The 15,401-nt window shown below is 40.7% G+C and overlaps 1 protein-coding gene across 4 annotated transcripts in view; it reads left to right on the top strand.

Annotated features, from left to right (window-relative positions):
* Window positions 1-15,401, top strand: part of LOC139766539 (inactive rhomboid-related protein 2-like) — a 38,001-nt gene that overhangs the window by 16,584 nt on the left and 6,016 nt on the right. For all 4 annotated transcript variants that reach the window (XM_071695354.1, XM_071695326.1, XM_071695336.1 and 1 more), the window contains exons 4-8: window positions 1,952-2,047; window positions 10,257-10,559; window positions 11,641-11,802; window positions 14,120-14,265; window positions 14,949-15,159. In XM_071695354.1, coding sequence (XP_071551455.1) covers window positions 1,952-2,047; window positions 10,257-10,559; window positions 11,641-11,802; window positions 14,120-14,265; window positions 14,949-15,159 — 918 coding nt within the window. The remainder of the gene's footprint in view (window positions 1-1,951; window positions 2,048-10,256; window positions 10,560-11,640; window positions 11,803-14,119; window positions 14,266-14,948; window positions 15,160-15,401) is intronic.

Raw genomic sequence — 15,401 nt, 5'->3', positions numbered from 1 at the left:
TTATGATATAAAAAAACAGATTTTTATAGAATTTTGTCTGGCTTGGCTATTGATAGATTTATACTTCATCTTGAGTTCTAGATAAAATGTTCAATATTCTCTATGAATTATACGTGTATTTTGGAAACAGTGCCATCTCTTTAAGATATAGGCCCAGTGTAGAGAAAATTCATAAGAAATTATTCTTAATGAACATCATGGCATTGTTTTGAAATCTAAGCACTGCTCACAGTTCTTTTCAGTGCTTGGGAAAACAAAAGGTAATAATATCTTTTGTATGGCACTGCCACTATCTGCAGATGCACTAGATATAATAGTATCTATTGGTACACTAGACATAACAGTATCTATAGATACACTAGACACACCCACATAACAAGACCAATCCACAGTAAACACTAAACTTAACCCCATGACCATTCAGTACACCACAGCACGACTAAAGGATTATCAACTACAGACTCTAAACCTACCACAGCATCGCTGGACACCACCACAGCACCACCCACTAAAGAGCCACAGCACTATGAACTACCGCAGACCTTCACGAACCACAACCGCAGCACAATTAAAGATACCACAGCTCTACCGAGACGAATGTACACCACAAATGAACACAGCCACAGTGCTATCAGACATATCAACACCACTGCAGAAAACCTCGTTCTGTACGAACAATAAAAAACATTCAGCAGCACCATTAAACGCAACTTTAGCACTGCTAACCACGCTAAGAATATCAGACACACTAGAATATCACTCAACACATCCACTCTAAACACTCCACCAGAAACACTCGCAAAACAAGTAAACAGAGCAACATTCCGTTTCAACACACCACAACACCACAGACACTCCCCCGTCACTACTAAACATAACCTCAAGACCAAATGCAACCACATCACAAGACACATCTATATCACCAGTGAACATATCCTCATCGTCAAGACATATATCAACAGCGCCACTGAATACAACACAGCACGCGAGGAACAAAATCATTAAAACACAACCCCAAATTACCATTAACCCCGCTCAACGCCGCCACTAGTATTCATATCCACCACAGCTACAATGGACACACGACAACAGAAATCACATTGACAGTCTCAGTAAATACCCGTAGGATATTGGGAAGTGTCATAACAACAATATACACAATAGAGTAACCGCATTCGTAACAGCTTATGTACGACCATAACACCGTACATACATCTATACCAAAATATATACGTCCATAGCAACTCACATACATCCAAAGCACGACACATACTTCCATAATATACATACATCCATAACAGCATACATACATCCAGAGCACCGTACATACATCCATAGCAACATACACACATCCAAAGGAACATACACACATACAAAGCAACATAAAATACACCAAAAACACCTGGAAATACACTCACAGCAACAACAAAACCACTATCATTAGAAACGCATTAAACTCGTTGTATTAACGAATACAGCCACTGCACCTGTAAATACGCTCACAACACAAGTTACAGTAACCACGGCAACAATAAACACATGCTGTAATATACCACAGCGCCAATACACGCATCCGCACAACACCAGTAAAGTCATCCACACGACACCAACAAACTCATCCACACGACACTATAAAATGATCCACACAGCGCCAGTAAACACATCCACACGATACCGACAAACTCAACCACACAACGCCAATAAACTCATCCACAACACACTAAACACACCACTAAACACACTCAGAACACCAATAAATACGTCCCCAGTATCTGTTAACACACAATTCTCGTGAATACATCGACTGCATCTGTAAGATAATACCTTCAGCTCCAGTTATACACCCAACACCACCCCCTGTTTCCAGTAAATACACCCACCTTCAGCTAATACACTCATTAAATCTACAACGAGAGCGCCAGTAATCGTGTTCACTACTCTCCCTCAACAGTACAACACAGTGTTGCCAGACAGCTCGTGGGAGCGAGGTGTGCTCATGCGGGTATCCCTGGACGTGCGCGATCTGACGCCCACCCCCGAGGAGGAGGTAAGGCTGGCTACCTGCATGGCCACAGTGGACGCCGGGGTCAGAGGTAGTGCAACTGGCTGGTGATCGCTGTGGCCCACACTGTGTTCGTCTTGTGAGTGTTGTGACTTCTGGGTGATGATGTTGATGACATGATGATGATGGTGATGGTGATGTTGATGATGATGATGTAGATGGCTGGCTGAGGTAGATTATGAGTGATGCTGATTGGAGATGAGGTTCGCATGTTAGTAAACAGCTATGTAAACATGTTGAACCTTCTTGACTACAATACTAACATATAAGAAGGCAACAATATATACTATACATACATATATATATATATATATATATATATATATATATATATATATATATATATATATATATATATATATATATATATATGTGTGATTTATCAGTAATGATGTTTGGAGCCCAGAAAAGAGTTTAAATGGTAGGATAGGTGGGGTTTTCCTTAGCATTGTGTGAATCTTTTTACCTTGACAGTATCATTTTTCAGATAGCTCAGTTTTATGGAACTAAGTGTTTTAGGCAATTTGTCAGTTATGGAACTTAGAGCCCAGAACAGAGTTTTAATGGTAGATTATTTGGGTTTCATCCTTGTTATATTGTAGATTAACTTCACCTCAGTAATGTATGTAATTTTTTGTAAGCTATAACCTTCAAAATCGAGTGTTCCAGCCCCAATTATTAATAAGGGTATTTATGGCATTTTATTTATGGCATATTTATGGTATTTCCCTGGGGATAGGGGAGAAAGAATACTTCCCACGTATTCCCTGCGTGTCGTAGAAGGCGACTAAAAGGGAAGGGAGCGGGGGGCTGGAAATCCTCCCCTCTCGTTTTTTCTTTTTTTTTCTTTTTTTTTCCAAAAGAAGGAACAGAGAAGAGGTCCAGGTGAGGATATTCCCTCAAAGGCCCCGTCCTCTGTTCTTAACGCTACCTCGCTATCGCGGGAAATAGCGAATAGTATGAAAAAAAAAAATATATATATATACATATATATATATATATATATATATATATATATATATATATATATATATATATATATATACATACATACATACATACATACATACATATATATATATATATATATATATATATATATATATATATATATATATATTTTATATTTATATATTTATATTATACTTTGTCGCTGTCTCCCGCGTTTGCGAGGTAGCGCAAGGAAACAGACGAAAGAAATGGCCCCCCCCCCCATACACATGTATATATATACGTCCACACACGCAAATATATATACCTACACAGCTTTCCATGGTTTACCCCAGACGCTTCACATGCCCCGATTCAATCCACTGACAGCACGTCAACCCCGGTATACCACATCGCTCCAATTCACTCTATTCCTTGCCCTCCTTTCACCCTCCTGCATGTTCAGGCCCCGATCACACAAAAATCCTTTTCACTCCATCCTTCCACCTCCAATTTGGTCTCCCTCTTCTCCTTGTTCCCTCCACCTCCGACACATATATCTTCTTGGTCAATCTCTCCTCACTCATCCTCTCCATGTGCCCAAACCACTTCAAAACACCCTCTTCTGCTCTCTCAACCACGCTCTTTTTATTTCCACACATCTCTCTTACCCTTACGTTACTCACTCGATCAAACCACCTCACACCACACATTGTCCTCAAACATCTCATTTCCAGCACATCCATCCTCCTGCGCACAACTCTATCCATAGCCCACGCCTCGCAACCATACAACATTGTTGGAACCACTATTCCTTCAAACATACCCATTTTTGCTTTCCGAGATAATGTTCTCGACTTCCACACATTCTTCAAGGCCCCCAGGATTTTCGCCCCCTCCCCCACCCTATGATCCACTTCCGCTTCCATGGTTCCATCCGCTGCCAGATCCACTCCCAGATATCTAAAACACTTTTTTTTTTTCCAAACTATTCGCCACTTCCCGCGTTAGCGAGGTAGCGTTAAGAACAGAGGGCTGGGCCTTTGAGGGAACATCCTCAACTGGCCCCCTTCTCTTCCTTTTTTTTTTTTTGGAAAATTTAAAAAAAAAAAAAAAACGGGAGGGGAGGATTTCCAGCCCCCGCTCCCTCCCCTTTTAGTCGCCTTCTACGACACGCAGGGAATACGTGTGAAGTATTCTTTCTCCCCTATCCCCAGGGATATATATATATATATATATATATATATATATATATATATATATATATATATATATATATATATATATATTGGAAAGGATCACAATTGAGCGGGTGATCAAGTATATTCGGACATTCACTTGTTTACCGAATGGCGTCCTAGATACGTCTCTTCGTTGTATATCAACTGACTGATATATTTTTCCTTTATTGATGTGATTATTACACGAAAGTGCACTTGGGAACCTATCGTGTTTCATTTCCCCATGGAAAGGATCACAGTTGTGCGCTTGATCAAGTATATTGGGACATTCGCTTGTTTACCAAATAGCGCCCTAGCTACGTCTCTTCGTTGTATTTAAATGACTGTTATATATTTCCTCAATTGTATCTCCCCTGATGATGTGATTATTACACGAAAGTGTACTTGGGAACTTATCGTGTTTTGTTTCCCCGCGGGCTCATATGAATATGCTTGATCACGCGCTCAATTGTGATCCTTTCCAATATATATATATATATATATATATATATATATATATATATATATATATATATATATATATATTGGAAAAGATCATAACTGAGCGCATGATTTATATACATGCATGTGAACGCACACTTTATGCGTGGTATATATATATATATATATATATATATATATATATATATATATATATATATATATATATATATATATATATATTCGTTGTTAATAAATCTTACTGCCAGGGAGAGATTGTCAGATTGCAGATGAAATAACGTTTAGTTAATATTGAGAAGTGATTCAGATTCAAAGATACGATTTCGATTAGCCTGCAGCTGTCTGCCTGTGTTCCTGTGCATTAATATACGTGAAGGAGATTAAGTTTCAGATTCATTCGGAAAACTATTAAGCATTTCAGGCTCCATCCACTGAATAACAAACAAAGTAGGTCGTTCAGAACTGACCAGATTCTACGTCACATTCACCCTCTCTGTCATAGGAGAGCACGTACATGTGCTTAGACGGCCCGATATGTGATTCTGAGTTTAAGATCCTAGCCAGTTACCGGTAACAGGGGGAGCCAGAGATAAGTGAGGCTCTCGTATTTACTAACATAACCCGCTTTGTAAATTAGTGTGTGTAGTCTGTTGGCTTATTTCATCAGATATATTTCTTTTCTGCGAGTTTATGATGTTCCGTAATCTAGAATATCTTGTTTTATTTGAGTAACTTCAATAAAACACTTTAAGTACAATGTTTTAAGTTCTGTATCTGATGAAACCTTTTATGTTCGTATAGTATTGAATTTTTCTTTGAATAGAAATGATGGGAATAGATTTCACAAGACGGAATCTAAAGAAAAGTTACTTTCCATTCATATATATATATATATATATATATATATATATATTCTTTTTTCTTTTTTGTCGCTGTCTCCCGCGTTTGCGAGGTAGCGCAAGGAAACAGACGAAAGAAATGGCCCAACCCACCCCCATACACATGCCTTGATTCAATCCACTGACAGCACGTCAACCCCGGTATACCACCTCGATCCAATTCACTCCAATGGCCCATATATATATATGTGTGTGTGTGTGTGTGTGTGTGTGTGTGTGTGTGTGTAACCATGAGGAAAAGTGAAACATGAAAAAGGCTCGCTGACGAGGTAATAATTAGGAAGAGTTAATGTTTCCGTGAGAGGTGGAAGATAAGTCGCTTCAGATATGCGAATAGAACCCCTGTGGATATATATGGCTTTACCAGTAGGAGAGTTAGCTACAGTATAATCAAGTCGAAAAAGAGGAAGGTATTACTATCATATCATTCAAACTAAAAGTCATCGATATCAGACAGAAGACTATAAGTCAAGACGGTGATTGGAGCGGTTAGAACGGTCTCGCTGTTTGTAATAGGCTATGACACTGTTTTCTTTTAAAATGAAGGAAAAGTCTTGGTGTATGCCACCCTTTTTCAGCTGCAACTGACTCATCATCTCCATATGTCCAAACCCTCTCAGTTTATCTTCTTCAGCTCTCTCAAACATACTCGTCTTACTACCGTGCATTTCTCTTACCCTATCATTTCTTAACTGAACAACCCTCCTCACCCACATATTGCCCTCAAGCATCTCATATCCAGCACATTCACCCACTGCAGTATATTGTAGTCTACAGCATCTTATAACAGCGTTGGGATTAATATACATATATATATATATATATATATATATATATATATATATATATATATATATATATATACATATACAGAGAGAGAGAGAGAGAGAGAGAGAGAGAGAGAGAGAGAGAGAGAGAGAGAGAGAGAGAGAGAGAGAGAGAGAGAGAGAGAGAGAGAGAGAGAAGTAGTAGAGCAGTTAGCAAAACAGGGGAAAAGTGTGGTAGTTAGCAGACAGACCTTGAGCCAGATAACATTAAAGTTTGGGGACTCAAGGTCCTTGAGCCGTGCGACTGTTGTGTTGATGTTGGAGTAAGCACAGACACCACAGTTGAACCGGAAGTTTTGTCTGTCGTGAAGCCATGACTACTTTGATCAACTGCTTTGTTGGCTTAGACATAAATGACGACTATCAATGTAGGTCTAAGGGTAAATTAAAACAAATCTTTACAGAAGTAGAGTACATTTTCGTCCTTGTAGTAATTTCTTATCATTATCATTATTATTGTTATCGCTATTATTAATATTAACAGCATAATCACTTGTCTCCATATCGATTTTTTCTTTGAATAACTTTTGTAATACACATAACTTTCAGACGGCTGGGGAATAAACTAGAACAACCACCGAATATTCAGAATTGTATTCAGGTCTGTTACGGTAGCTTGAGGTTTGTATCTCTAACATTTAAATTTTTCTCGCAGTTCATCGACCTGGAGAGCTTTCTCTGACAACGTAGAACTCTTGAACGTGCTCAATTAATCGGGAAAAATAGTTCAGGTTATCGAGGTACTTGTGATTTTCCTACGTTGATTTCGCTCCTGATTCACACCTGCTTGAAGACAGAAAATTTCACTTATTTTATAAAACTATTTTCATTAGTTAAAAAGTAATGGTTTCTCTGGTCGGTAAGCGTAAGAGAAAAAGATATAAGCTTTGATTAATTTCTTTTCTATCCAATAACCAGAAGGTAAATGGACGAAAACTAATTCACATAAAGGCAAATGAAAGGAATTTATAACCTTATGGGTACCTGCCCCCAAAAGATTGAAATATAGGACTGGAAAGATGATTTGGTTATCTTCCCTGACTCAAATCAGTTCCGAGTTAATCCCTCTTGATGTGGGTGTCTCACATCAAAGTGTCAGGGTTAGCTTTGATCTTCAAATAGCCTTCATGCTTAGAATTAATCACCTTTTCTAGTAAAAAAATTACCAATATTATATTTATGATTTCACAGAGTCTATAGGAAACAAAAGGTGGTTCATCATCGAATCAGGTTCAGTGAAAAGATTGCAAAATGCTGTATATTCTATACACTGTATTCAAATTAATTAACGCCTTTGCATACTTCTTAACTGGGGTCACGTTACGCGTAGGCAAAAACGTTTCAAAATTCATTAGAGTATATATTAAAGTCATGCTATTTAATCCTCCCTTGATTAATTAGGGAAAAAATTATGAACTTTCGAAGTCACTGAATTGTTTTGCAAAAATGTACCATTCCGAAAGTTAATCAATGATAGTCAGAGTCTTATTAAAAACATGTATACTTCTAGTGTGCACTAATCCTCTGACTTACTAGAATCTGTAGGTATAAGAGCTTACGAGGGCCTGTAGGTATAAGAACTTACCAGGGCCTGTAGATATATGAGCTTACGAAGGCCTGTAGGCATAAGAGCTTACGAGGACCTGTAAGTAAAAGAGTTTGATGCCTCCAGATGTATTCAAATCCGAAAATCTATGGCAGTGGCACTGAATTCCTCCTCATTCTCACCGTTCTTTTCCTTTTCTGTTTTATGTCGTACCCATAAATAATTTTCAGGAATCTGCTACGTCTGTATTCACTGATTTGACGTTAACGTTATCGTCTACAAACGTGTTTGTTTAATGCTTACTTACGGGATCTTTCAGCATCAATTACTTTCCATAAACCTTCAGAATAATTAACCTGGTAGTTCTTTTGGTGTCTGAGGGAGAGGCAATTATTGCTGCCTGCTACAACAGTGATGAACACTTCAAGTTAGGCTCTAATGTTTTACTGCCTTAGTAAGTCGATGAAAAATTTGATTTACTTCTTAGTCATCTTCCTCGCTAGGTTTTCCGCTTAGAACCTCCATTTGAAAGTATTTTGAAGCCTTAACCTTAACCATAGCTTTATTCACTTTTTACTGATAACTGCCAATTTACTTTGTTAAACATAGCGGTGTCAGTTATCGAAATCGAACTCAGAATAAATGTGTCTGATTAAAGATAAACAAGAAATGCAGATCAGAATGTAAATACAAATTTGTCTGTCAGACGCAACACATCAAACAGTGTCGGATTCGAACCTTGGGCAAAGGCGCCTGGTTACCATGGCTACATGGAGTCTAAAGAATACACCGATGAAATGACAAATACGTCGAATCCGACCCTGGTGTATAAACATTTGTCCGTTCATCGACATATTTTTGTCACACCATCTGAGCCGCGATGGTTCCATCATGGTACGCCCACTGGATTGAGGATGGGCCACGGGTAGAAACATTTGATTTTAAGTGTGTACAGAGCTCTTAACCTCCAAGTGGCAGAGGAAGCCAGGCACCCTGCCCAGGGTTCGAATCCAGCCCGTAGTGTACATACATTTGTCTGCTCGTCGACACATCTGCCAGTCATAATGATAGGGGTTTCCCCTCCTCCATGTAAAGTATCTTTTGTTCACTACCCAGAAACAAATATTTTTCGTCATAGTTTCATAATAATCAGTCTATCTGATGAGTAATCTGTTCCTCTTTAATAATTCGCCATTTCCCACATTAGCGAGGTAGCGTTAAGAACAAAGGACTGAGCCTTTGAAGGAATATCTTCACTTGACCCCTTCCTCTGTTCCCTCTTTAGGAAAAGTAAAAACGAGAGGGGAGGATTTCCAGCTCCCCGCTCCCTTCCATTTTAGTCGCTTTCTGCGACACGCAGGGAATACGTGGGAAGTATTCATTCTCCTCTATCCCTAGGGGTGATATATATATATATATATATATATATATATATATATATATATATATATATATATATATATATATATCAATTTCATACAGGTTATTATCAAATATGGTCAATTCTTTGCGAAAAAAGCCTGAATTGTCATTATTAATGATGCCTTTAATTTTGCAAGGTACAAGCTTAGTATTCAATTAGTATTTCCGCCATGAAATTCGGGAGAACACCTTTCCTAAAGTCTCCAAGTCCCCATAGGCAGTGACCATGCACATACTGAGAGAGTAAGGGGTTTGAGAAATATCCGTAACAGCTGAAGGTGTTCAGGAATTTTCGATTCGTTGTTTTGACTACACGGCTTTGGAATGGCCCAGGAAGTCGATAAGCCTAAAGCTTAACTAACAGGGAGCCATTACTTTTTACATTACTGTATACATATTACAGCGTAAGTATGTTTGCACAGTATTATTTCCCAACCCTCCACGACAAAGTGATCAGTTATCATGACAGTTAATATTAAAAGCCATCGTTTTGAAATCTTAGATTTTAGATCCGATTACCTCATAGGATGGTATTTTATTCGTTCTGGAGTCTGCGACGTACATCTACTGGCACACAGCTACACATTGAGACCTTTATCCAGTTTATATTTTCCTCCTCTCTGTGTACCTTATACAAATGAGCAGCGCAAAGCTATATTCTTGCGCGATATGTAGCATCTCATATCCTTTAAGAATTAGGTCAACACTAAAGAAGGAATCAATGTAATTTAGCGTTTCTTTTTTTCTTTTTTTATTCAAGTCCTTATACTGGTTTCTCTATTGATATAAAATATTTTTGCGTAAAATCTATACACTTGTCAGTTTATGTTAAGGTTAGGTGGCGGTACGAGCCATGAAACGTTCAATGTTACCATCATTATTTCCCAGCCTCTGTGTCGAGTATGGATGGCCCTGGTGGACTATGTACACAACCACCCTTCCAAGGAAGACTTCAACTGGGAGTGGATCACACCAGCTGACTACAAACGCTCCCGACTTCTCCACTTCGTCTTCTACAAGAGCGAACTGGTTCACCCGAGGAGGCTGAGGGAGTGGCTCATGACAACCAAAGAAGTGGACAACCTGCCCAACCAGGCGGTGATCAACCTGCTGGAGAAGTGCAGGGGCGCCTTCCGGGACGCTGACGTCAACAGAGACGGATACGTCGAGTACGAGGAATTCCTACGTTTCGTAAGTCAAGTTTCAATAAACTGCAGTTTTGTTTTTTTTGTCATTCAATTTGTAGGAAACTCTCAGTAAGCAGCACGTGATTGCCGTACATTGTACAGGAAAATGTAAGGATGAGCCACATCTACAGTGACACAGGGGTTGAACGTACTTATAAAAGTATCTTGGTTTAACTGCAAACATCAGTGCACTTTATACTGACTAACACATATTATACACAGGATCAGACTCTTTTCTATCAGTAAATGGTACATTATCCATATTTTCCAAGTCTTGATATATCTCATTAACTGAAAACTTAAAAAAAAAAATTCCTAAACACTAATGAAATCACAGAAGACGAATAGAAAATTAAGCTGTAAAATTCATGTCACCTGGATGCACAATTTTTTATCGACAGGTTTTGTTCCCTTTTATGTGTGACTGTGTGCCAGGTGCCTGACGTGAAGGAAATAATCTGGAAAAAAGTAAGAGAGAAATTAATGAATAGAAAACTAGAGAAATTAGTCAATTACTTTTACTTCATTGGAGCTTGAGGTAGTTGTTGAAGGAAGCAGCAAGAAATGGCCATTCGACGGCATGCAAGAGCTGTGCGGATGGTAAATGACGTCGAAAGATAAGAAACCAAATAGCGAAGGCGAAGTACAGTTAAAAATGGGACCGTTCCCCCTGCGTTTCTGTAGTCGGATTGAAAGAAAACGTAACTTTTCTTTTCAGTGGTAACTATTATGCCTCAGAGTCTCAAATGTAAGCAAATAGGAACATGGCTTTTTCATATTAAAGAATATCAAAGTCTGTACTTTACAACGTTAAGGCCTGACATTAAGTTGGCACTTCATGATAATCATGATTGTTGTATGTTTTAATCAATGACGGTCATCTATAGACATAAGTGCAACTGTTAATATCAACTGATGCGATTTTTTTTTTTCACAACTTTCAGATATTTCAAATGGAATATTTCTTTTTCCATTTGCCAATGTTCGATGTCGGATGTGATGAAACAGAGTTTTAGTCTATAATTAATTTCTTTGTTTCCTGGTACGTGTCAAGTGGCACCTACAGCAGCAACTCATGTCCCCAGGTGAGGATGAAGAGCGCTGTGTTCCGTGGGAGCGCTGCCCTACGACGCGGGGCACTGGCGGTGCTGCCTCGCAGGGAGCGGACGCTAGAGACCAGGAGGTACATCGAGGAGTACTCCTGCTGCCCGCCTCCACTCTTCATGATTCTCATCACAGTCGCTGAGGTAACCAAGGCCTTCGTCTCCTCTCTCTCTCTTGACTCTTGTTGAGGTAACCATGCCATTACTATCTCACTGTCACGTCCCTCGATTGTCGTTCAGGTAATCAAGCCTTTACTCTCTCTCTCTCTCTCTCTCACTGCCACGTTTCTTGACTCTCTCTGACGTAACCAAGGCAGTGTTCTCGCTCATATCTATGACCCTACGACCACCTTTGGGGTAGCCAAAGCCATGGTTCTTGATCACGATCGTTTCTCTTCGTTGTTGTTGATGTGACCAAGACGCTGGTCCCTCGCATTTCCCGTATCTATCGTCCATAATTGATAGTGGGTCATCTTGTCCTCCAGTTTTGTAGTCAGTATCCCGATGATAGCTGGGAGTCGTGTCGATGGTCATAACGTAGTTTACCTCGACTTACCAATAGGATTTATTTCATTACTGGCTCTTACTGTTAATGATCTCGGCTCCTGCAGTTAGTCACCTAAGCCCCCTGCAGTCTGTCATCTCGGCTTCTGCAATTAGACATCTAGGCTCATGCGGTCGTCTCATAGAACCATTATTGCAAGGGGGGCTAATCTCATGAGAGTTAACACTATCACTGGCGTAGACAATGGCTGGTTTTACTCAATGTATCTTTATCGTCAATACTGAATCGTTTTTTGGTAATGTAAGGTATTAATTTCTCCGCTGTGAACATATACTGCTGCCCTCTACATTGAGTTGATCCCTACGGTACAGATTCTGAGTTCCTATTTCTACTTCTCACGTGAATACATAACGTCTATTTCTCTTTCTATTCTATTAACATGTACTGAAGATTTCAATCTGTCTTGTGTGTTAGTCTTACTGGATGAAATAATCTTGTCATAGCAGATTCATAGATTAGTAGTAAAATGCTGAATATCTACGTGTTCCGAGTTGTGAACCTGTTTTCCCTCTTTTGTCTTCGCCGTTTTCTATAAGGATCCTATTCTCATGGGCCCTATGGCACACTTGTTTACTGTAGTAAGACCACCCCTCTGTGGCTTATACTATGCCCATCCTTCTGTTTGCTATAATGATCCCATCTTTCTGTTTGCTGTAGTAATCCCATCCTTCTGGTTGCTCTTGTAATCACATTCTTCTGTTTGCTCTTATGATCCTATTTTTGTTTGCTATCGTGATCCCTTTCCCTCTCTTTGCTATAATGAGCCCGCGTCCATGCTACAGGTGTTAAGTTTATCATTATGAATACATCTCTTTATTACGCTTCTGTCATGTTTTTTATTCATGTTTCCCGTAAAGAGCCTCTAGATTTCATACAGCCTACAGTGACCAAGCTTCCAGTACCAAGACAATCCTTCTGATTCTTACAGATATGATAAAGGAATTGCCTTACATATTTGGTTTACACATCATTCATTCTTTTATAATTCCCCCAAGACTAATTTCTGTGAGAGAGTCCTGGTATGACCCAAGACCTCTCCAAAGGGTCCTGCAAGCTCACATCTTCGCCACTTCCAGTAGTAAGTAAATGTAGACTCCTTTGGAGTGAGAACTTCTTTCATGGGGATATTCTCCCAGTGATACAGTCTCATCAAAGGCGACTTTTCTTTCGCGGTGTAATCTCCAGCAGGCTGAGTCCGGTAACACCCTTTGGTTTACATATATTCATTTCTCTTCAGCTCTCAACCTGGTACGATGGTATATATAACCTGTAGAGACCTTGTATCTATAGGTAAGATTGGAATGCATAATTGGAACAAAGTTGACCTTATGAGAGGAGCACAGTGCTGGGTGAGCTAACACCCCTGGACTTGAATATTCATCTCCCTCGTTGTCTGTCTTCCCTGCCACACGAACTGTCTACCTTACTCCAGTGTTCAGCTCCCTCAATACACTGTTCATCTTCCTCACCACAATGTTCATCTCTCTCATCACACTGTCTATATCCTTCACCACAGAGAGCATCTCCTTCGCTTAACTATTAATCTCCATCACCAAACAATTCATCTTCCTCACCAGACTGTTCAGTTTCCTCATCTCATTACTCCAGTGTTCAGCTCCCTCAATACACTGTTCATCTTCCTCACCACAATGTTCATCTCTCTCATCACACTGTCTATATCCTTCACCACAGAGAGCATCTCCTTCGCTTAACTATTAATCTCCATCACCAAACAATTCATCTTCCTCACCAGACTGTTCAGTTTCCTCATTGCTCATCGCCCTCACCAAACTGTTCAACTCCCTCCCCTCACTGTTCATCCCCCTCACCACATTGCTTATCTTCCACACCACACTGTTCATCTCCCTCACGTAACTGTACATCTCCCTCGACCAGATCGCCACCTTCATCTTCTACGTGGTTGACATGAAGCTGCCCATCACCGGTAGTGGTCCGTGCCCCACCTACTCCCCTCTGGTGTTCAACCCCAGGCGACGCTACGAAGCCTGGCGCTTCCTCTCCTACGCCCTCATACACTCAGGGTAGGTCGCTGCTGTACCCAGACACCCAGGGTAGGTCGCTGCTGTACCCAGACACCCAGGGTAGGTCACTGCTGTACCCAGACACCCAGGGTAGGTCACTGCTGTACCCAGACACCCAGGGTAGGTCACTGCTGTACCCAGACACTCAGGGTAGGTCACTGCTGTACTCAGACACCCAGGATAAGTCACTGCTGTACCCAGACACCCAGGGTAGGTCATTGCTATACCCAGACACCCAGGGTAGTTCACTGCTACACCAATAACACTCAGGGTAGGCCACTGCTGTACCCAGACACCCAGGGTAGGTCACTGCTACATCCACGACACCCAGGGTAGGCCATTCTGTGCTCAGGCACCCAGGGTAGGCTACTACTACACCTATGAACAGAATGGTACGATCCTTGGGTATGACGACCTCAAACTTATGGTTCATCTGAAAGGCTAAGTCATCACACCCGAAGGCGTGCCCTTCCTACTCTTGGGTGTATAACACTATTTTACCGTCTAGTAAAAATAGAAAGGAAAGCTTAAGGATTCTATCCGGTTAGCTGTTGGATTTCCTGTAGTAAGTTTCAGTGTGTTGAGCAATACTAATCCGTTGTTCTGGATATGCAATTCATTTCAGCTTTGTCGATCACTAACCTCGTCTGTTTCCATGGGCTGCCGGGCGGCCGGGCGTCCAGGTGGGTGCACCTTGTGAACAACCTGCTGGTGCAGACGCTGCTGGGGTTGCTGCTGGAGATGGTGCACATGTGGCGCGTCATCATCGTGTACATGGTTGGCGTGCTCGCCGGATCCCTCGCTCACTCCCTCTACACCCCAACCTTCTTCCTAGCTGGCGCCTCTGGTGGAGTGTATGCCGTGGAGTACGCACACCTAGGCAACCTCATCCTGGTGAGTCCCGAAGGGTGTCTTACCTTCTTAGTGTTGACATTGCATCATAGGTCATCCCTGATATGCTGTAGTTCAGTCCTTCTCGGATGATGATTGTAGAACTACGTTCAGATGTGCTGTCGTGTACGAACCCACCCGCTCATGACAGAGACGCTGACGGTGGCCAGCTCAGCGTTAACGTTGGACAGAACAGAGTCTGGGGCCAAGGAATGATGAGATACAGAACACCATCTCGTTATGAA

This window comes from Panulirus ornatus, chromosome 4 (assembly GCF_036320965.1).
Source record: "Panulirus ornatus isolate Po-2019 chromosome 4, ASM3632096v1, whole genome shotgun sequence".
NCBI lineage: Eukaryota > Metazoa > Arthropoda > Malacostraca > Decapoda > Palinuridae > Panulirus > Panulirus ornatus.
Note: the sequence above shows the minus strand (reverse complement) of the source record. Positions and strands in the feature narration are given on the sequence as shown.